Source organism: Oncorhynchus keta, chromosome 28 (assembly GCF_023373465.1).
Source record: "Oncorhynchus keta strain PuntledgeMale-10-30-2019 chromosome 28, Oket_V2, whole genome shotgun sequence".
NCBI classification, from domain to species: Eukaryota; Metazoa; Chordata; class Actinopteri; order Salmoniformes; family Salmonidae; genus Oncorhynchus; species Oncorhynchus keta.
The window spans coordinates 28,621,765-28,645,113 of record NC_068448.1 but is presented as its reverse complement, the minus strand read 5'-3'; the positions used below and the strand labels follow the sequence as shown (position 1 = coordinate 28,645,113).

The window sequence follows — 23,349 nt, the reverse complement described above, 5'->3', positions numbered from 1 at the left end:
TACCAAAAGTTTCGACACACCTACTCATTTGACTATTTTCTACATTGTATAATAATAGTGAAGACATCACAACTATGAAATAACACTTATGGAATCATGTAGTAAGCAAAAAAGTGTTAAACAAATAAAAATATATCTTATGTTTGAGATTCTTCAAAGTAGCCACCCTTTGCCATGATGACAGCTTTGCACACTCTTGGCATTCTCTACCAGCTTCACCTGGAATGCTTTCCCAACATTCTTGAAGGCGTTTCCATAAATGCTGAGCACTTGTTGGCTGCATTTCCTTCACTCTGCGGTCCAACTCATCCCAAACCACTCAATTGGATTGAGTTTGGGTGATTGTGGAGGCCAGGTAATCTGATGCAGCATTCCCCCAGTCTTCTTATTGATCAAATAGCCCTTACACAGCCTGGAGGTGTGTTTTGGGTCATTATCCTGTTGAAAAACAAATGATAGGGCAGACTTGCGTAGTTAAATAAAGGTTAAATAAATAAATAAGTGTCCCACTAAGCCCAAACCAGATGGAATGGCATATCGCTGCAGAATGCTGTGGTAGCCATGTTGGTTAAGTGTGCCTTGAATTCTATAAATCACTGATGGTGTCACCAGCTAAACACCCCTACACCATCACACCTCTTCCTCCATGCTTCATGGTGGGAACCACACATGCGGAGATCATCCGTTCACATACTCTGCGACTCACAAAGACACAGCCTTTGGAACCATAAATCGCCAATTTGGACTCATCAGACCAAAGGACAGATTTCCACCGGTCTAATGTCCATTGCTCGTGTTTTTTGTCCCAAGCAAGTCTCTTCTTCTTATCGGTGTCCTTTGGTAGTGGTTTCTTTTATAGCAATTCGACCACGAAGGCCTGATTCACGCAGTGTCCTCTGAACAGTTGATGTTGAGATGTGTCTGTTACTTGAACTCTGTAAAGCATTTATTTGGCCTTCAATTTCTGGGGCTGGTATCTCTAATGAACGTATTCTCTGCAGCAGAGGTAACTCTGGGTCTTCCTTTCCTATGTCTGTCCTCATGTGTCAGTCTTTTTGCGACTGCCCTTGAAGAAACTTTAAAAGTTCTTGAAATTTTCCGGATTGTCTGACCTTCATGTCTTAAAGTAATGATGGACTGTCGCTTCTCTTTGCTTATTTGAGCTGTTCTTGCCATTAAATGGACTTGGTCTTTTACCAAATAGGGCTATGATCTGTATACCACCCCTACCTTGTCACAACACAACCGATTGGCTCAAACACATTACGAAGGAAAGAAATTCCACAAATTAACTTTTAAGAAGGCACACCTATTAATTGAAATGCATTCCAGGTGACTACCTCATGAAGATGGTTGAGAGAATGCCAAGAGTGTGCAAAGCTGTCATCAAGGCAAAGGGTGGCTACTTTGAAGAATCTTAAATATAAAATATGTTTGGATTTATTTAACACCGTATTGGTTACTACATGATTCCATATGTGTTATTTCATAGTTTTCATGTCTTCATTATTATTCTACAATATAGAAAATATTAAAAACATGAAAACCCCCTTGAATGAGTAGGTGTCCAAACTTTTTTGTAGTACTGTATGTAAATGGGATGTTTCAGTGTTTATTTTTAATACATTTGCAAAAAAAATCAAAAAACATGTTTTTACTTTGTCATTATGGGGTATTGTGTGTAGATTGATGCAACAAACGATGTAATCAATTTTAGAATAAGGAAGTAACGTAACAAAAGCACTGTAGGCCTATCTACCTCCATAAATGGATTAAATCATTCTTATTTGAATTTATTATAATGATGATTTGATGATGATTTTTATTTGTAAACATTTCGTTTTTCCAATTGCTGTCTAAGGCTCAGACAGTCAATCTAGGGATATAGTACCAATATTCTGATCAAATTGTACTGTCAGGGTGTGCAAGCGGAGGGGTTGCATGGAGGGATTACGAGCGTCAAACTCGGCAGTGGCAGCATCCATCCATCCATCCACACCCTCCCTCTCCTACCCGTCGCATAGAACAGCCCATTTTAATGTTGCAATCACCTTAGGACGATTGCGGTTAGCGAGGTATCTTTTCAGCATGTAGACCCAAATTCTTGCTTACCTATTGGAGCTTATGCTGTATTATCAGACAAAAAAATAACATCAACGAGAAACATTGGGAACAACGACAAGAACAGTAGGCCTAATAATATCAAATAGCTACCTGCAGTCCATAACCCTTCATTTATGCAAACACGCTAATATCTATACCCTGTATCGTTTCATTTTCTTCAGCATTAGAGGAATTCCACATAGACGTCTGCACAATTTTGTGCTCTACAGTTGTATATGCTGACCAGAAACAACAGATGGGACATCACGTCGGTATACATCCCTCAAACGTTTTTTTCTCTGTCGGATTTGAAGTGAATTTGAAAGTGAAGAACATAGGATTTTCTGTTTTTCTAAACTCCCAGTTTACGTCCTTGGACATGGCCGGGTGAGTATTTGTGTTCTTCTATTATAATGATAGGCTAAGGATAATATTGACTCAAAATGCCTCGTGATATTTGAATGGCATGTGAAAATGTCGATGATGTGCACTATTTATTTATATTATTATTATACCTTTCTCGCTCGAGGGCTATTGATATATTATGGGACTGGTGGGCTAATACTGACTACTCCATGATAAAACACGTAGCCTATTCATGCATCCAACACTGAACATACAGTGGCTACATTACCTTTATCAATATGAAATGCTATAAAACATTTATCAGTTATCTAGGTAGGCTACATTAATGTTGTGGGCAACAGGAATAGATTATGATTATGATCATGATTATGAAGCTCTGGCATCTGGAATATCTACAATCCCGATTTGTCGTATTCTGGGAATAGGGTATAGGCCTACCGGTCACTACTATGATTTATGTCTGAATCCACAGAGATTAGTTATTCTGCAAATTAACCATAGCCGGTGTCAATCCGGTGTTAACCTTGCAGTAGCCTAGGCCAGCTCACGTATTAAATGTAGCACATTCACGCGGGTAGAATTGTATCGTTTTCCCACTATCAAGAAACGCAATATCTTCCAATCGTAAATGCTGCAATTCCTCTGAAATCTGTTGCCTCGAAAATGTGTTCTTATTCATATTAGGCCCATCATACCCCATTCCACCTCTAGCAAATAAAAATAAAATCCGAATTTAAGAGAAGGTGTATAATTCCATGCTTTGGTGTTAATTTATATCGTAATGGAAGGATATAGTTGACAAAATAGATTTTTTTGTGCAGACCAAGGTTAACAACTGATATCTGAAGGTTACAAGTAAAGGGCACGGTGGATTTTTGACAATGTACTACTACAATAATACATGCTCGGTGTTGCAAGGAAAGGGATGTTTTTTTAAAGTATGTTATATCAACAGCTATGGTTCCATTCGCTCTTTTGATACTGTGGAAAGAACATCTTAGTATAATGCTTCGTGCCACGATGGAGGTACTTTTACCCTCGCATCACTCCGAGGAGAGTATCCTCTCTGAATCACAGATCGCTGAGCATCATGGCTGTGCGCGCGCCTTGGTAAAACCCATTCTAGACATGGATTGGCTATTTCTATAGGAGCGTGACGACGCTCATTCAGAAGGCGGTACTGCGAGAACAAATATATTCTAGAAATATGTTTACAGTTTGTGTTTAACCTTAAAAATGTTCCTTGGATTTGGATCATTCCTGGGGGCATATAGTAGGCCTAATGTGTCATGTATTGATGGAATAGCATCGAGGGAATAACATTCTCTGTTTTTAAAATTTTATTTGACCTTTATTTAAGAACAAGTTAAGAACAAATTCTTATTTTCAATGACGGCCTAGGAATAGTGGGTTAACTGCCTGTTCAGGGGCAGAACGACAGATTTGTACCTTGTCAACTCGGGGGTTTGAACTTGAGCTTGCAACCTTCCGGTTACTAGTCCAACGCTCTAACCACTAGGCTACCCTGCCGCCCCAAGACGATTAAGAGAGGAGGTTATTATGCAAAAGTAAATAATTATACAAAGATTAGAAAAGTATAGCATTAGCAGGCTAAAAGCTTGTCAAATTCATTATGGCCAAAATAATCAGCAAATCCCATACACACCATCAGAATATTTGCGTAGGCCTTTCAAACCATTGACTATGAAGTATAAAACCACAAGGAAATGTAAAGATTTGAAGTCACAATTCAACGATTTGACTTGGAGTCATAGATAAATAACAGTATCAGTCTTATAAAGATATTGTATATTTGCATGTGTTTTCATCCCAATGCCTTTCTCCTTAATTTTTTTAGTATGAGTATTCAGGATGGTTACGTATGTCCCCATGATCAGAGAGCCAACCCACTGTTAAGTTGTTTCAAGCCAGAGAGGCCTTAACCTCCTAAATCAATAAACTCCAAATCAATAGTCCTCTTATAAATAAGTTATGGTGTCTGTTTTTTTTGTTTTGTTTGTTTCTTCTCCCAGTGAAGGGGGTGTGGGATTCCAGCAACTCCTATTGGGTCATTAGGAATTCTCTTTGGTGCAAATGATAGATCGTATTTTCATGACATGGTGACATCCTGCCAAGACCTTGAATTCCTTACAATCTGAGAGTTATTTTGAGACCTGGGTTTATAGTCTTTTAAGGGGACTAATAGTTATTGTTCTCTGTTGGCAAATGTTCACAATTTGATTTATAGAAAGGTTTGAATGATGAAAGAATATTCTCTACAAAACCCCTTTTCTCCAGCCTCTAGGTGAATCCACCTTCTGAAGCATCTTACTCTTTACATTCAAACGCTTGAGCTCTTCTTTTTATTTCTCTCCTTACAAATATCTGGCTCTATGGATTGGTATCCTCCCTATCATTTAGCTTGATGCCCTTTTCTCTTCTGAGGTTGTGAGAAACATCAGATTAAGGTCTCTGGTGGAATAAACCACCTTCAAATCACACAACAAAAACATTTCCATATGTTCTTCCACACATGCCTTGATATGGAGAATCATAGAAGGGAAAAAGGAGGGAGTGGCATGGGGGAACATTAATCTAAAAATCACATAGACAAGCATACCCCACTTCGTACCCTGGCCAAGGCACTAAAGGAGTCCATCAGAAAATCATTGTTTTTTGAAGAATCAACACATTTCTATAACCACACATTATCATGGGGGACTTAGCCAATAGCTCGGTGGAGTTCAAACCCAAGAAGCGAGGTAGTGGAGGGGGAATGGAGGTCAACCATGCAGGGGACTTCGGGGCTACCCTGGAGGACCTGCGGGACCTAATGGAGCTGAGGGGTGCAGAAGCCATTCAGAAGATCCAGGAGAACTACACGGACACAGAGGGTCTCTGTCAGAGACTGAAGACCTCCCCAGCCGATGGTGAGAGTCTCACTCAGACACACCACTCTCAGAGTGACATACTTCACTTGTAACACAAGATGCGCATTATTAGTCCACCTTACTAATTCAATTCAAACCAATATGTTAAATCAACTGAATTGTTTATGAAGAACCAGTTGATGATATTGTATGCCGTAGCGCCACTGCCGTTGTGTTTGCATAGACGGTTTCTACTTTACTCAATGTCATCATTTGTACTGTCCTCATCCGTCTGGTTTTCTATCTGTATTTTTGTATTCCCAACCCAGTCTGCCCGAACATGCTTTCATGTCGTTGCTAAGCTACAAAAGCATCAGCAATCTGGTGGGTGTGAGGCAGAGACAGACACCTCCTCTCATTCATCCTCCAGCAAACATCAAATCGGCCCGAGGAGAGATGCTAAAAGCTATAAGAGCATTTAATGTTTTCAGCATAATTACTTTATTTTCACTATTATAGTTTCAAATTATGTAATTGAAAAAAAACTCTGATGACCTTAAATTATACAAGCGCCTTACTGTTTTTCACCATATCATCTTAAACAGGGATTTTTGCTTATACTGTTGAGTAGAATGGGAACCTTCCAATTAATGATGATTTCAGTTTCAATTTACTTCAGTGGAAATTACTAAGTAAAGAGCAAAGGAGTCTCATTTGTATTTGCATTTTTAAGAGCAATTTTAAATATTCCTGTTTTTACAATTTAACACACCTCTAATATCTGCAAACATTTATAATGATTACAAAACAATGTTTTATAATTAAATAGAAATATATGTTTCAATAATCAAATCAAATGTTATTGGTCACATACACAGATTTGCTGATGTAATCGCAGGTGCAGTGAAATGCTTTCTAGCTCCAACAGTGCAGCAATACCTTGCAATAATAAAACAAAACACACATAATCCAGAAAAATAAAGAAATTACGAAACATCAAAACGAGCAGTGTCAGATACCGGACTATAAATATATATACATATAATATCCAAAAGTTATTTCCAGGTGTAGGTAATAATGAAATAAACGTTCTGAGGAAATAATATAATAAATGACCCCCCCCCAAAATTGTAGTAAATACTGCAAAGTTGGCTAGGAGCTAGAAACAGAGTGATCATGTCTGTCGGCACCATCTTGTTAGAGAGATCAAGAGAAATGTGTTCATGAACCTTTCATTACCATAGAAACGGCAAGAATATTGTCTGAATTAGTAAAAGGGGAATTTTCACAGTTTCCATTCAGATAAATGATTAATTTGCATATATCCTCAACCTGAGATGTCGCTACTCACGTGTCTTTTTGTCATCAGACTGTTTCACACAATTTCTGAACTTGGTCAAGGTCAAATGGAGTTCTGTGTGCAGTGCAGGCTGAGCTCTGGTTATAGTACGACTACATTTTGACTACCCGACAAAATGGGATTGTGTGAAAAAGAAACAGTTAAAGAGAGAAGGAGAGAAAGAGATACAGAGAGAGTGATTACTGGGTTGCCAGTAGCAGCAGGTGACGTTTGGCAGGGAAGGACATGAGGAGTGTGTGACAGTCTGCCTAAGTGTGCTTGCCAGAGCACACACCCCACAGAGAAGCAGACACACTGACTTAGCCATCTGTGCTGTTCCCACCCCATCTATCTCACTTCACCAAGAGAGCACCCAGCACTCAAACATGTATGTCTGTCATATGATGCATGTGAGTGAGTCTATTGACATGTACATTTACAGAAATAATTGAATGATGCCTTATGCTGTGTTCTGTCTGCTCTATTGTAGACATTTTGACAGCACTTTATTTGAATGCTTTGTCATAATGCCTACACAAGGCTATAAGAAACATGGCCTAAACTGTCATTTTCTCAAGTTCTATGACCATGTCCAATATAATGTAATGACTGTTTATGACAACAGTATTTCACAAGGCCAGTTTCTAATATGAACCTGTAAATCATGATGCACTGAAACTCAACAGATTCATGTCAGAGACCTGCAATTTGACAAATGTTTAGTCTTATGTAGGCATCCTGACAGAACTACCCCCCTTACCTACTGAATTCACGCAAGACTTTAATGCCCTCTAATAGCGTTTTACATTAAATCCAGTGAAGCGAATGAAGGGATGTTCAGTAGCAGTATTTCCTCTCCTCTAGGCCTATCGGACAATCCGTCAGACCTGGAGAAGCGTGGCCAGGTGTTTGGACAGAACTTTATCCCTCCTAAGAAAGCCAAGTCGTTCCTGGAGCTGGTCTGGGAGGCTCTACAGGATGTCACTCTCATCATCCTGGAGATAGCTGCCATCATCTCCCTCGCACTGTCCTTCTACCAACCACCCGGAGAGGAGAGCGAAGGTAGGTTTGACTGACTATCCAGGTATTGAACTTGGGCTTTCCGCATGCCTTAAGAAAGCATTAGCCCTCTGAGCTAATGCCTCGATATTACCTCTGGGAGCGAACCCAAGTTTTCTGTTCTATCAGTTAAGGTAACTCATCAGATGAGCGGAGTTCTGTCTTTCCTAACTACTCTGCCCCCTCTCTTTCTCTGTCTCTCTCTGTCATCTTTCTCTCTCCCTCTCTCTCTGCAGCGTGTGGGAACGTGGCGTCCGGTGCAGAGGATGAGGGCGAAGCAGAGGCTGGCTGGATCGAGGGCGCAGCCATCTTGTTGTCCGTAGTCTGTGTGGTGCTGGTGACGGCCTTCAATGACTGGAGCAAGGAGAAACAGTTCCGGGGACTGCAGAGCCGCATCGAGCAGGAGCAGCGATTCGCCGTGGTGCGGAACGGCACTGTCATCCAGATCCCCGTGGCCGAAATGGTGGTCGGGGATGTGGCCCAAATCAAATACGGTCAGTCAGGATAAGGAGAGGTCACCTGTGTAGTATACCTGGTTAGACTATCTACATAGCTACCAGTGTAAAGCACATTTGTGGCATTTGTGGTCCTTATAACAGCAACCATATAATTCATTAAACATATCTGGTATTGTGTATACTTTTATTAAGCAGTTATAATGATGTTTGGATCTTTATAATTCCTTATAGATCCTTATAAGTCTCTGGTCCCATGTGTCCTCCTGCATCCCGCTCCCACACAGGCGATCTCCTTCCTGCTGATGGGATACTGATACAGGGAAATGACCTGAAGATCGATGAGAGCTCGCTGACAGGAGAGTCTGACCATGTAAAAAAGTCTGTTGACAAGGACCCTATGTTGCTGTCTGGTGAGTTGTTTGCATATAATACAGTTGTTATGTTACAGTTGGGCGACAGAGGCCATGCTAGGGGTGTTTGCCTCTGTGCAGTGTGTGTGTGTGTGTGTGTTCTAGGTGCTTTCTTAAGCGTGTTCTTTTGTTCCTTGTACGTGACTACGTGTGACTGATGAGCTGCCTGAGTGAATGTCCTGTCTAATGTGTCTGTATGCTGGCTGTAATGCTGAGAGGGGAAATCTCATTGCCTCTCCCAGTAAGAGAGTGACTCCTCCCTGTTCCATGGAGCCTGACAGGGCTAATCGGATTGTAGCCCCTGGTCAGCTTCCTGAGCATCGGGTCATGGCTCCATTCGACCCACAGGACACCCTCTCTCATCCTTTTCCCAATAAGGATACTCGGAACTGGACTTTGCTACTCACTCCATAGGTCCATTGCCTGGCTAGGCCTATGCAGAGATCTAAAAGTGTGATATTGTGATCATGGTGTAGCAGCCTCATCCACATTGCTGTAATGGCGCAGAAGAAAAAATGTTGAACGTTTTTAGACGCAGGTTAAGAAATATGTACGATACGATTGGTCAGTTATTTCATCATGATGTTTTTTTTCCCCGGTATGTACCTGTCACGCTTACATACATCACTTGATGTTTGGGCCACAGGATACTGGATGATTGCAGGAGAATGTATCAGTTCCAGTTGAAATACATTAGCTTTACCTGCTCCGACCATCTACATGCTGTGGTTTAGTGCACATATTCATAACCGTCTCAAGCCATTGCATATTTAAGCAATCACAAACATTAAACATATTTAGCAGTATTCTGCACTATTACTGATTGTTCTTTCTCACAGAGGGCTATTCCACTCCCTGGTATTAGGGTATGTGAACAGTGTTATTGAGCAACCCCTGGTCTCTTGTGATAGAGTAGTTTAATTAATGGGAAGATAATGAAGCTCTGCTGCACAAAAGTAATTAGATCACCGGTCAGTAGGAAAAACAGAGGAAAGTGACCTTACACAGTGATTAAAAAAGACAAACTACATTAGCCACAGATTATTAAGTGTAATTCTGCATTGACACTGGATTCGAACCTGCGTTCCCAACGGCACACCTCACTCAAGCCAACCAAGACGCAAGCTTGTCAGTCCAGGAATGAGAGTTGGCTTTTAGGTTTTTAGGGAAGATGACATCACTGTGTAATGTTAACCTAGTCGTCCACTATATCTACACTAAACAAAAATATAAACGCAAACATGTAAAATGTTGGTCCCACGTTTCATGAGCTGAAATAAAAGATCCCCTGAATTTTCCATACACACAAAAAGTTTATTTCACTCCAATGCTGTGCACAAATTTGTTTACATCCCTGTCAGTGAGTATTTATCATTTGTCAAGATAATTCATCCACCTGACAGGTGTGGCATATCAAGAAGCTGATTAAACAGCATAATCTGTACACAGGTGCCCCTTCTGCTAGGGACAATAAAAGGCCACTCTACAATGTGCAGTTTTGTCAACAAACACAATGCCACATATGTCTCAAGTTTTGAAGAAGCTTGCAATTGGCATGCTGACTGCAGGAATGTCCACCAGGAATGTTAATTTCTTTACCATAAGCCGCATCCAACGTTGTTTTTGAGAATTTGGCAGTATAGTGCCTTCAGAAAGTATTCATACCCCTTGACTTATTCCACATTTTGTTCTGTTACAGCTTGAATTCAAAATGGATTAAATAGATTGGTTTTCTCCACCATCCACACGCAATACCCCATACTGACAAAGTCAAAACATGGTTTTTGAAATGTTTGCAAATGTATTGAAAATGAAATACAGAAACATCAATTTACTCAGGGTATTCACACCCATGTTAGATTCACCTTTGGCATTGATTACAGATGTGAGTCTTTAACAGCTTTGACACACGGATTGTACAATATTTGCACATTATAATTTGTCAAGTTGGTTGTTGACCATTGCTAGACAGACATTTTTACGTCTTGACATTTTCACGCCGACTTAAGTCTACACTGTAACTAGGCCACTCAGAAACATTCAATGTCGTCTTGGTAAGCAACTCCAGTGTATATTTAGCCTTGTCTTTTAGGTTATTGTCCTGCTGAAAGGTGAATTCATATCCCAGTGTCTGGTGGAAAGCATACTGGACCAGATTTTCCTCTAGGATTTTGCCTGCCCTTAATGAATACAAGCATACCCATAACATGATGCAGCCACTACTAAGCTTGAAACTATGGTGAGTGGTACTCAGTAATGTGTTTTATTGGATTTGCCCCAAACATAACACTTTGTATTCATTGCTTTGCCATTTTTTGTAGTATTACTTCAGTGCCTTGTTACAAACAGGATGCATATTTTGGAATATTTTTATTCTGTACAGGCTTCTTTCTTTTCACTCTGTTAGTTAGTATTGTGGAGTAACTACAATGTTGTTGATCCATGCTCAGTTTTCTCCTATCACAGCCATTAAACTCTAACTGTTTTAAAGTCGCCATAGTGAAATCACTGAGCGGTTTCCTTCCTCTCCGGAAACTGAGTTCAGAAGGACTTCTGTATATTTGTAGTGACTCTATGTATTGATACACCATCCAAAGTGTAATTAATAACTTCACCATGCTCAAGGGGATATTCAAAGTCAGCTTTTTGTATTTTTACCCATCCATCAATAGGTGCCCTTCTTCGCGAGGCATTGGAAAACCTCGCTGGTCTTTGTGGTTTAATCTGTGTTTGAAATCCAGATAATTGTATGTGTGGGGTACAGAGATGAGGTAGTCATTAAAAAATATTGATAAACACTACTATTGCACACAGAGTAAGTCCATGCAACTTATTATGTGACTTGTTAAGCAAATTTTTACTCCTGAACTTATTTAGGCTTGCCATAACAAAGGGGATGAATACTTATTGACTCAATACATTTCAGTTTCAAATTTTTAATTAATAAAAACATTTTAAAACATAATTCCACTTTGACATTATGGGGGTATTGTGTGTAGGCCAGTGACACAAAATCTCAATTTAATCAATTTTAAATTCAGGCTGTAAGACAACATAATGTGGAAAAAGTCCAGGAGTGTGAATACTTTCTGAAGGCACTGTACGTCTAATCGGTCTCACAACTGCAGACCAAGGCGTCGTGTGGGTGTGCGGTTTGCTGATGTCAACGTTGTGAACGAAGTGCCCCATGGTGGCAGTAGTCTTATGTTATGCACAGACATACCGTAATGAGATCCTGAGGTCCATTCTGAGGCCCATTTTTTTAAGGTATCTGGAAATACATATCTGTATTCTCAGTCATGTGAAACCCATAGATTAGGGCCTAATTCATTTATTTCAATTTACTGATTGTCACGCCTTGGTCATAGTGTTTTGTGTTTCGTTATATATTTGGTCAGGCCAGGGTGTGACATGGGTTTATATGTTGTGTTTCGTATTGGGGTTTTGTAGGCATTGGGATTGCGGCTGAGTAGGGGTGTAGCTTAGGTTGGCTGCCTGAGGCGGTTCTCAATCAGAGTCAGGTGATTCTCGTTGTCTCTGATTGGGAACCATATTTAGGTAGCCGGGGTTTCACTGTGTATTTCGTGGGTGATTGTTCCTGTCTCTGTGTAGTGTTCACCAGATAGGCTGTATTAGGTTTCACGTTCCGTTTGTTGTTTTTGGATTTATTAAGTTATTTCATGTATCGTCGTTTCTTCATTAGCTCAGTGGTCCTTCTGTAGCTCAGTTGGTAGAGCATGGCGCTTGTAACGCCAGGGTAGTGGGTTCGATTCCCGGGACCACCCATACGTAGAATGTATGCACACATGACTGTAAGTCGCTTTGGATAAAAGCGTCTGCTAAATGGCATATTATTATTATTATTATTATTCATTAAAGAACATGAGTAACAACCACGCTGCATTTCGGTCCGACTCTCTTTCGACGAACGAACGCCGTTACAGAATCACCCACCACACACGGACCGAGTGGCGTGGTAACAGGCAGCAGGAGCAGTGAAGGGAGGACGTTATGGACAGCAGAAGTATGGAGTATACGACGTGGGAAGAAATAGACAGGTGGGCGGTCGACCCAGAGAGAGTGCCGGAGCCCGCCTGGGATTCGCTGGAGCAGTGCGAAGAGGGCTATAGGAGAATGGAGTTGGAGAGACAATCACGACGGCACAGAGGAAAGCCCGTGAGTCAGCCCCAAAAATGTAGTGGCAAAGTCAGGAGTCAGACCTGAGCCAACTCTCCCTGTTAATTGTGAGGAGCAGCGATCAAAGGACTTCTGGACTTGGGAGGAGATATTAGACGGAAAAGGACCCTGGGCGACGCGGATGGAAGCCTGAGAGTCAGCCCAACAAAATGTATTGGGAGGGGCTTACAGGGAGTATGGCTATGCCAGGTAGGAGACCTGCGCAAACTCCCTGTGCTTACCGGGGGGCTAGAGAGGCCGGGCAGGCACCGTGTTATGCTATGGAGCGCATGGTGTTTCCAGTGCGGGTGCATAGCCCGGTGCGGTTCATACCAGCGCTTTGTATTGGCCGGGCTAGAGTGGGCATCGAGCCAGGTAAGGTTGGGCAGGCTCGGTTCTCAGGAGCTCCAGTGCGCCTGCACGGTCCGGTCTATCCAGAGCCACCTCCACACACCAGTCCTCCGGTAGCAGCTCCCCGCACCAGGCTTCCTGTGCGTGTCCTCGGCCCAGTACCACCAGTGCCAGCACCACGCATCAGGTCTACAGTGCGCCTCGCCTCTCCTGCGCTGCCGGAGCCTCCTGCCTGTTCAGCGCTATCAGAGCCTTCCTCCTCTACAGCGCTGCTGGAGTCTCCTGTCTGTTCAGCGCTATCAGAGCCTTTCTCCTCTCCTGCGCTACCGGAGTCTCCCGCCTGTTCAGCGTTTCTAGAGCCTTCCTCCTCTACAGCGCTGCCGGAGCCTCCTGCCTGTTCGGAGCAGCCTGAGCTGTCAGTCTGCATGAAGCAGCCAGAGCTGTCAGTCTGTATGAAGCAGCCAGAGCTGTCAGTCTGCATGAAGCAGCCAGAGATGTCAGTCTGCAAAGAGCTGTCAGTTTGCAAGGAGCTGCCAGTCTGCAAGTAGCTGCCAGTCTGCAAGGAGCTGTCAGTCTGCAAGGAGCTGTCAGCCTGCATGGAGCAGCCAGAGCTGTCAGTCTGCATGATGTAGCCAGAGCTGCCAGTCTGCATGGAGCAGCTAGATCCGCCAGTCAGCCATGATCTTCCAGATCTGCCAGTCAACCAGAATCTTCCAGATCCGCCAGCCAGCCAGGATCTACCGGAGCCTACTACCTGCCTGAGCTTCATCTCAGTACTGGGCTTCCTCTCAGTACTGGGCTTTCTCTCAGTACTGGGCTTTCTCTCAGTCCCGGGCTTCCCCTCAGTCCCGAGCTGCCCCTCAGTCCCGAGCTGCCCCTCAGTCCCGAGCTGCCCCTCAGTCCCGAGCTGCCCCTCAGTTCAGTGGGGTTCTGGGTGAGGACTATTAGGCCATGGTCGGCGGCGAGGGTGGATTATCCCAGGACGCGAAGGGGAGGAACTATGACATTAATGGAGTGGGGTCCACGTCCCGAGCCGGAACCGCCACCATGGACAGACGCCCACCCGGACCCTCCCTATGGTTGTGAGGTGCGTCCGGGAGTCCGCACCTTAGGGGGGGGGTTCTGTCACGCCTTGGTCATAGTGTTTTGTGTTTCGTTATATATTTGGTCAGGCCAGGGTGTGACATGGGTTTATATGTTGTGTTTCGTATTGGGGTTTTGTAGGCATTAGGATTGCGGCTGAGTAGGGGGGTAGCTTAGGTTGGCTGCCTGAGGCGGTTCTCAATCAGAGTCAGGTGATTCTCGTTGTCTCTGATTGGGAACCATATTTAGGTAGCCGGGGTTTCACTGTGTATTTCGTGGGTGATTGTTCCTGTCTCTGTGTAGTTTCACCAGATAGGCTGTAATTAGGTTTCACGTTCCGTTTGTTGTTTTTGTATTTATTAAGTTATTTAATGTAACGTCGTTTCTTCATTAAAGAACATAAGTAACAACCACGCTGCATTTCGGTCCGACTCTCTTTCGACGGAACGAACGCCGTTACACTGATTTCCTCATATGAACTGTAACTCAGTAAAATCTTTGAAATTGTTGCATGTTAGATTTATATTTTTGTTCAGTGTCCATCCTAGAAATAAACACTTTTCAAAACATGATTTTTCTGCAATAACAATCTTTGAACAGCATATCAATGCAAACAATATTTATGGACATTTTCTCTTCTGTTTTAGGTTCCATATACACTGCTCAAAAAAATAAAGGGAACACTTAAACAACACAATGTAACTCCAAGTCAATCACACTTCTGTGAATTCAAACCACTTAGGAATCAACACTGATTGACAATAAATGCCACATGCTGTTGTGGAAATGGAATAGACAACAGGTGGAAATTATAGGCAATTAGCAAGGCACCCCCAATAAAGGAGTGGTTCTGCAGGTGGGGGGACAGACCACTTCTCAGTTCCTATGCTTCCTGGCTGATGTTCTGGTCACTTTTGAATGCTGGCGGTGCTTTCACTCTAGTGGTAGCATGAGATGGAGTCTACAACTCACACAAGTGGCTCAGATAGTGCAGCTCATCCAGGATGGCACATCAATGTGAGCTGTGGCAAGAAGGTTTGCTGTGTCTGTCAGCGTAGTGTCCAGAGCATGGAGACACTACCAGGAGACAGGCCAGTACATCAGGAGATGTTGAGGAGGCCGTAGGAGGGCAACAACAGCAGAAGGACTGCTACCTCCGCCTTTGTGCAAGGAGGAGCAGGAGGAGCACTGCCAGAGCCCTGCAAAATGACCTCCAGCAGGCCACAAATGTGCATTTGTCTGCTCAAACGGTCAGAAACAGACTCCATGAGGGTGGTATGAGGGCCCGACGTCCACAGGTGGTGGTTGTGCTTACAGCCCAACACCGTGCAGGACGTTTTTCATTTTCCAGAGAACACCAAGATTGGCAAATTTGCCACTGGCGCCCTGTGCTCTTCACAGATGAAAGAAGGTTCACATTGAGCACATGTGACAGACGTGACAGTCTGGAGACGCCGTGGAGAACGTTCTGCTGCCTGCAACATCCTCCAGCATGACCGGTTTGGCGTTGGGTCAGTCATGGTGTGGGGTGGCATTTCTTTGGGGGGCTGCACAGCCCTCCATGTGCTCGCCAGGGGTAGCCTGACTGCCATTAGGTACCGAGATGAGATCCTCAGACCCTTTGTGAGACCATATGCTGGTGCGGTTGGCCCTGGGTTCCTCCTAATGCAAGACAATGCTAGACCTCATGTGGCTGGAGTGTGTCAGCAGTTCCTGCAAGAGGAAGGCATTGATGCTATGGACTGGCCCGCCCGTTCCCCAGACCTGATCCAATTGAGCACATCTGGGACATCATGTCTCGCTCCATCCACCAACGCCACGTTGCATCACAGACTGTCCAGGAGTTGTCGGATGCTTTAGTCCAGGTCTGGGAAGAGATCCCTCAGGAGACCATCCGCCACCTCATCAGGAGCATGCCCAGGCGTTGTAGGGAGGTCATACAGGCAATTGGAGGCCACACACACTACTGAGCCTCATTTTGACTTGTTTTAAGAACATTACATCAAAGTTGGATCAGCCTGTAGTGTGGTTTTCCACTTTAATTTTGAGTGGGACTCCAAATCCAGACCTCCATGGGTTGATAAATTTGATTTCCATTGATCATTTTTGTGTGATTTTGTTGTCAGCCCATTCGACTATGTAAAGAAACAAGTATTTAATAAGAATATTTCATTCATTCAGATCTAGGATGTGTTATTTTAGTGTTCCCTTTATTTTTTTGAGCAGTGTATATATAAAGGTACTCTGTTTAATATAGTGTTGATAACTGAGTTATTTCCATGCCTATTTATGAATTTCATCTGTGTGTCCCCTTAGGAACTCATGTGATGGAAGGATCTGGAAAGATGCTGGTTACTGCTGTGGGGATCAACTCTCAAACTGGAATTATCTTCACTCTACTGGGGGCTGGAGAGGGTGATCAAGAGGAGGAGAAGAAAGACAAGAAAGGTAAGATAATAAGACATACTGAAGGTGTAATGTCTTTAAGATGTTGTTATCATTGGTATAAAAGCAAATATAGTAGCCTACATTTGAATCTCAATACATATAGCAGGGATGCTTAATATGGATATATACTGTACACGGATGTATTTGCATATGATTGACTTGCAATGTCTGTTTCTTATACTGTATATACACAGAGACATGTATGTATCAAATAAATACATTTAAATTAAAATAAATCATGCATTGGCAGTTTCAATAGGTGTGTTGAAATGATGCTCCATTTAGCTGTGAGTCATTTAAGACCGGATGTTACTTCTGCTGAGAAAGAGAGAGCAGAGAGAGCATCACTGAGCTGTGCAGTGTATATTTACAGTACATAGGCAGAGACTTTCCTCCCTGTTCCCCTCCCCTTGATATGAAGAGAGTGGTAGCTAGCTAGCTGTTTAATAATTCTATCCTAAAAGCATAGCCGTCTGCAGAGCGATCAATAATTGAATGGAAAGAGGGAGAGCAACATGGAGATGGGGTTACACAGACGGGGAAGCCTCTGGTTAGGACCAAACGTCACAATGTAGACCACAGAAAGATATGATGCAATGGTTTACTTATTTACTGCTCCTGAGGTCTCATTCACTCATTTTTATGCATTCCCTGTTTGTGTTGTTTCTGTTGCTCATTCGTTTTAGTGATTTGATTGTTTTTTGTCTCTTAATTTGATCAAATCTCTTATTGTCCCTGTCCCTATCTCAAATCCCAAACCACTATCCCGTCAGAGGGCAATAATACCCCTGCAGTCGAAGCAAAACAGATCAGCATCACGAATGGTAGGTGTTTCCCCTACTAGACTAGTTAGATTGGTGAAGGGATTTGCTAGAGATATTCCATGGGACTTCCGTGGGAAATTGTGGGCCCCTAATGTAATTGGGGGAAAAAATACAAACTGTAAACATATTTTGAAAAGTATGTTTAACATAACATTTCTTCACGTTTCTGTCACTTTCACTTTGTCTATTTATTTTCCCATTCAATTTTTACTCCTTTAGGGGGGTTAAAATGGGAGCCATGTTTCCCTCCCATGCAGCATTATGTCTGTCACGTTCAGCTGTATCAGTCTAGATATTTATCTCTCTCTCACTCAATCACAGGTAAGCAAGATGGGACATTGGAAAACAATCAGAACAAAGGTAAGAAACAGTGGGATTTCAAGGCAGATGAATCATCCCACATTTCAAATAGGCTGCCATATATAAATCATTTGGGGAACTATACAAACAACAGATGGTATGAGGTAATAATTTATACCAAATATGTATATAGAACATTTTTACTTCTCGAATAAGATGGAAGCAATCTCTTGATTTATGTTGAAAACATCTTACCTGCATCTGTAAATGTGATAATAATGGACTGTATGTATACAACGCTTTTTATTAGGTCTCAAAGTGCTTAAAATATAGGAGGCACTCCATGTTACAGTTGCATACTGTAGCACCAACCTGGGCGAAGCACGGCAGCCATTTTGTGCCGTAACGCTCACCACACCTTTTGACATTCATCTAACCGTCCTAACCACTCCCTAACTTTGTGACAACCCCCAATCTTAGCCAAGAAACAGGATGAGGCCGTTGCCATGGAGATGCAGCCCCTGAAGAGCGCTGAAGGAGGGGAGGTGGAAGCAGAGAAGAAAAAGGGCAACGTGCCTAAAAAAGAGAAGTCTGTGCTCCAGGGCAAACTCACTAAACTGGCTGTGCAGATCGGGAAGGCAGGTGAGGGCTGACTCTAAGCATTCAGCATTCATGAACTCTTTTCTGCTGGCCTGCTTGTTCACTGTTCACCTAGTGGTTAGAGCGTTGGACCAGTAACTGGAAGGTTGCAAGTTCAAATCCCCAAGCTGACAAGGTACAAATCTGTCGTTCTGCCCCTGCACAGGCAGTTAACCCATTGTTCCTAGGCTGTCATTGAAAATAAGAATTTGTTCGTAACTGACTTGCCTGGTTAAATAAAGGTACAAATAAATAAATACACTGCTGACAAACTCTTCACATTTTCTGTCTTCTTTCTCAGGTCTGGTCATGTCAGCCATCACAGTGATCATCCTGGTGATGTACTTTGTGATCGAGACCTTTGTGGTTCAGGGCCGGGAGTGGCTCACTGAGTGTACACCTGTCTATGTGCAGTACTTTGTCAAGTTCTTCATCATCGGCGTCACAGTGCTGGTGGTGGCTGTGCCTGAAGGGCTGCCACTGGCTGTCACTATATCACTTGCCTACTCTGTCAAGGTGAGGGGAATAAGCTGTGTGTGTGTGTTGCTGCAGACATTAGGTGACATTATGTGACAATCATGTTAAATCGCATTTTTGCTCAAATATCCCCCATGTGACAAAAACAAGGCGCGATTACACTATATATTGTGTATGCAGCTGAAATGTATTGTAGTTTCTCAGGTGTAGGCCTTAACAGTAAGATTCCTCTCCGTCTGTTTCCTCCTGTTTCCCTATAGAAAATGATGAAGGACAATAACTTGGTGCGCCACCTAGATGCCTGTGAGACCATGGGCAATGCCACGGCCATCTGTTCTGACAAGACGGGCACCCTTACTACCAACCGCATGACCGTGGTGCAGGCCTACGCGGGCGACCAGCACTTCCACATGGTCCCACACCCTGACCAGATGAATCCTATGGTGCTGGACACACTTGTAAATGCCATAGCTGTCAACAGCGCCTACACCTCCAAGATTATGGTGAGAGGGTGGATTGTGAAAGACAGATACTGTAGATACCTGCACACTGTTGAATGCTCCTACAGTTTTATTGTGGCATATGTCTGCAGTGTGGAATGATAACGGGTAACACAGCTTTATTTTTTTCTGTTTATTCGGTTTAGTTGGACATTTGGATGGAAACTCATTTTGTTCATGTCAGCACAACATACAGTAGCTAAAACAATTCATAGAATTCAGAATGTACATACACATTTACATACACATTTACATACAAATCTTATCGCCTTTTCTTTTCCTTCTTGTCTTCGACTCATTTTGCCCAGTCTGTTCAGCGGGGGGTGGAATAGTAACTTAATATTTTATCTGTTAGCCCCCAGATAAGGAGGGAGGCCTACCCAAGCAGGTGGGCAACAAGACAGAGTGTGCCCTACTTGGCTTTGTCCTGGACCTGAAGAGGGACTATGCCCCCGTGAGGGAACAGATCCCTGAGGAGAAGCTCTACAAGGTCTACACCTTCAACTCGGTGCGCAAGTCCATGAGCACAGTGGTGCAGCTGCCCGATGGATCCTTCCGCCTCTACAGCAAGGGGGCCTCTGAGATCCTGCTCAAGAAGTAAGTCTGACTCCGAGGCTTTACAAATAAAGTTGGATTTGATTTGAGGCTACAGCTTTGATAGAGAATGTGGTGGGGGTGGCCTCAAGATAAAGTTAGCCTTGAATGAGGTTTGATGAACAAAACAAAACGACTAACATTAATACTTTGCCCTAACATACAGAGCATCTGACTTGTGTCCTGACTAGGGTGGCAAAAGAAGGGTATATTATTTGCAAGTAGCAATATCTAACACAATTTTGGTAACTTTCAAGGATTTTAAGGAATTTATCACTGGACATCTCGTGGCCTTTTTAGGTCCTTCAGATGATCACTGGTGTCTGTAATTATCTCTGGCCCTCTGTGTGGCCTTATTATATGTACAATATATAACATCATCTAATAAGATTATTTTAAATAACATGTCAAATAGAATGACAACTCTGTAAAACATCCTAAGTATAAACCATGAATTTAGTGAATACCTTTGGTGTTTAATCCTGGGCCATGCCACCATAAAATATATTTGATTAATTTATTTTACAATGTCAATATGTCTTTGTTGTAAATGTTGTGGTGCCAAACTGGTGTCAGTTGTGAAAAAAATAAATAGTTGTAAAAGTTGCATAGTTAATAAAAAATAATGCCATTGTTGATTAGATGGTTATATAAAAAAATAAATGCTATTTTCTCTTGAACCATATGGTCTATTCACTAGGAACTCATGGACAATATGGACACAGATATAAAAAATGAATACTATATACTGTATGAATACTTAAAAGTTATTCAAGTATACTGTACATTTCCTGTAATTACCGGTAGCTTTGCAACCATAGTTCTGACTCTCTGTCTGTCAGGTGCTCCTCTATCATGGCTGGCGGTGGAGATCCGCGGGGTTTCCGCCCACGGGATAGGGATGAGATGGTGAAGAAGGTGATCGAGCCCATGGCCTGCGACGGCCTGCGCACCATCTGCGTGGCCTACAAGGACCTGCCGGCCAGCCCTGAGCCCGACTGGGAGGACGAGGCGGGCATCGTCAGCGACCTCATCTGTATCACTGTGGTGGGCATCGAGGACCCTGTCCGCCCAGAGGTAACCAAGACCTTACACAGAGGGACGCTCTATTGCGGTGCAGTTGTTTACAGATGTAGGTAGAGATTTGGAGTGGAGTTTTTCCACAGGTATAACAATTGACTGTTTCTTGCTCTTCATTTCAAGTGAGTTATTCTGCAGATAAATGTCTAAATAAGTAAGATAGATATGAATTTAGGAATAAATAGGTATTGTTATACAACAGGTATTGTTAAACAGCAGGTATAGGTATAGTTAGGTATAGGTATAGTTAGGTGTAGTTAGGTATAGGTATAGTTAGGTATAGGTATTGTAATCTTATACGTAACATAAATAATAAATAGTATCGTAGCATCAGTAAACAGACTGGGATGCGACGACTAACAAGGAACTTTGCCGCATTTTTTGAGTTTCGGAAGGGGAGTGGACATTTGGACCATAGACTTGCCATAAGGATACAGAGGGGGGCTATTTCACTCCTTGTTCTAGTATATTTTCTAACACATCTGCCCCTAGAACATAATCAAGTGTCCAATGCAATGTTTTTTTAAATCAGTTCTGCATTTCTGAGATTATAGGTATTGTTATAATTGTAGTAAATATTCAGTGATGAAGCTGTAGTTACATGCACATTAGCTAGTAAGAGGGTGTGCCAAGGCTTTATCAAAACCCAGCTGTCTTTTCTAACCAGGTCCCAGATGCTATCAAGCAATGCCAGCGAGCAGGTATCACGGTGCGCATGGTGACAGGTGACAACATCAACACAGCACGAGCCATCGCTGCCAAGTGTGGCATCATCCAGCCAGGGGATGACTTCCTGTGTATAGACGGGAAGGAATTCAACCGACGAATCAGAAATGAGAAAGGAGAGGTAGAATTCATCATTCATTAATTGTTTGACACTTTTTAACCGACAAAAAAATAAAAGTGCCCTGATTCAGTTCCTTAGCTTGTTTTACATAGTGTTACATGACTCAACATTTTCTGTGGATACCCAATCTTTCTTTCTTACAGGTTGAGCAGGGGCGCATTGATAAGGTTTGGCCCAAATTGAGAGTTCTGGCTCGGTCCTCACCTACAGACAAACATACACTGGTTAAAGGTGGGTCAGTGATTCTACACTCAAAACTACAGTATTATTTTGTAAACAGCTTGTAAACCATGCAGATGCAGCATTTCCAATGAGACCTTAATCTCTCTGCAGGCATCATAGACAGCACCGTACTGGAACAGCGGCAGGTAGTAGCTGTGACAGGGGACGGGACAAACGACGGACCCGCACTGAAGAAGGCCGATGTTGGCTTTGCCATGGTGAGACATGATGATGATGACAAATCTTTAGTCATTTTAGTAACTTTGGGAAAATATTAAGTGCCACACTTAAAGTTGCAGTCCGGGATCATAAGCACTTACAAATTTGTAACATATCATACAAAATGGTTGATGTAGTACACAAGTGTGCACAATTTTCAGGGACCAGTTTTGGCTCGTGAGCACTGCTTTCAAATCTACTGTGTGATATTATGCAAGACCTTTGGCGCATCACTTTAATAATACATTTCCCTACCTATTTACATTGTAGTTACATAGGCATGGTATGTACTGTGGTGTCGTTACATTAGTTCTAACGTAGTACTTACGGCTGTGTAACTATCACGCACTTACATAGGTATTAGTGACATGTTTTCCTTTTAAATGTGAGACTTGTGCAAGCGGGGGGTGAATTTAAAGTGGATTATTTTGGTGGCTCTGTGTAGGGCATCGCTGGTACTGACGTAGCCAAGGAAGCCTCTGACATCATCCTGACTGATGACAACTTCTCTAGCATTGTGAAGGCGGTCATGTGGGGACGTAACGTCTATGACAGCATCTCCAAGTTCCTCCAATTCCAGCTCACTGTCAACGTAGTGGCTGTCATTGTGGCCTTCACCGGCGCCTGTATCACACAGGTACTCACTCCATCGCTGACTCTCACACACCATACCACAGTACAGCACACCACAACACACCACAACACAATTCACTGTTGTGTAAAATCCAAATGGATCATTTAAGTAACTGTAGTAAATGATCAAAGATGTAGGTAACAGTCTATGATGGTGAGAGGCAGAGGGAGAAGTTTTGAAGCAAAATTAATTTAAATGATATCTACTTACCTCTTTTTCTCTCTCCTTCTCTCCTTACCTCTCTTGCTGCTTCTCTTTTGACTTCTCCCTCTGCCTCTTTCCATCCCCCTCTCTACCTCTTTCTCCCTCTCTCCTTACATGTCCCTACCCACTCCTCTCTCTCTCCTCCC

General features: G+C 42.8%; 1 protein-coding gene across 13 annotated transcripts in view; it reads left to right on the top strand.

The window, feature by feature from the left end:
• Positions 1-1,946: 1,946 nt before the first annotated feature.
• Positions 1,947-23,349, top strand: part of LOC118360570 (plasma membrane calcium-transporting ATPase 3-like) — a 34,171-nt gene continuing 12,768 nt past the window's right edge. For 3 of the 13 annotated variants that reach the window (XM_052482697.1, XM_052482691.1, XM_052482702.1), the window contains exons 1-17: positions 1,947-2,490; positions 4,768-5,399; positions 7,543-7,740; positions 7,974-8,231; positions 8,480-8,605; positions 16,532-16,663; positions 17,437-17,487; positions 17,809-17,847; positions 18,268-18,429; positions 18,728-18,942; positions 19,164-19,406; positions 19,759-20,000; positions 20,840-21,074; positions 21,745-21,924; positions 22,068-22,155; positions 22,258-22,364; positions 22,811-23,002. In XM_052482697.1, the coding sequence (XP_052338657.1) occupies positions 5,183-5,399; positions 7,543-7,740; positions 7,974-8,231; positions 8,480-8,605; positions 16,532-16,663; positions 17,437-17,487; positions 17,809-17,847; positions 18,268-18,429; positions 18,728-18,942; positions 19,164-19,406; positions 19,759-20,000; positions 20,840-21,074; positions 21,745-21,924; positions 22,068-22,155; positions 22,258-22,364; positions 22,811-23,002 (2,685 nt within the window). In that variant the 5' untranslated portion in view covers positions 1,947-2,490; positions 4,768-5,182. Of the gene's footprint in view, positions 2,491-4,502; positions 5,400-7,542; positions 7,741-7,973; positions 8,232-8,479; positions 8,606-16,531; positions 16,664-17,436; positions 17,488-17,808; positions 17,848-18,267; positions 18,430-18,727; positions 18,943-19,163; positions 19,407-19,758; positions 20,001-20,839; positions 21,075-21,744; positions 21,925-22,067; positions 22,156-22,257; positions 22,365-22,810; positions 23,003-23,349 lie in introns of all 13 variants that reach the window. The other 10 variants (XM_052482699.1, XM_052482695.1, XM_052482703.1 and 7 more) reach the window with 6 other exon arrangements.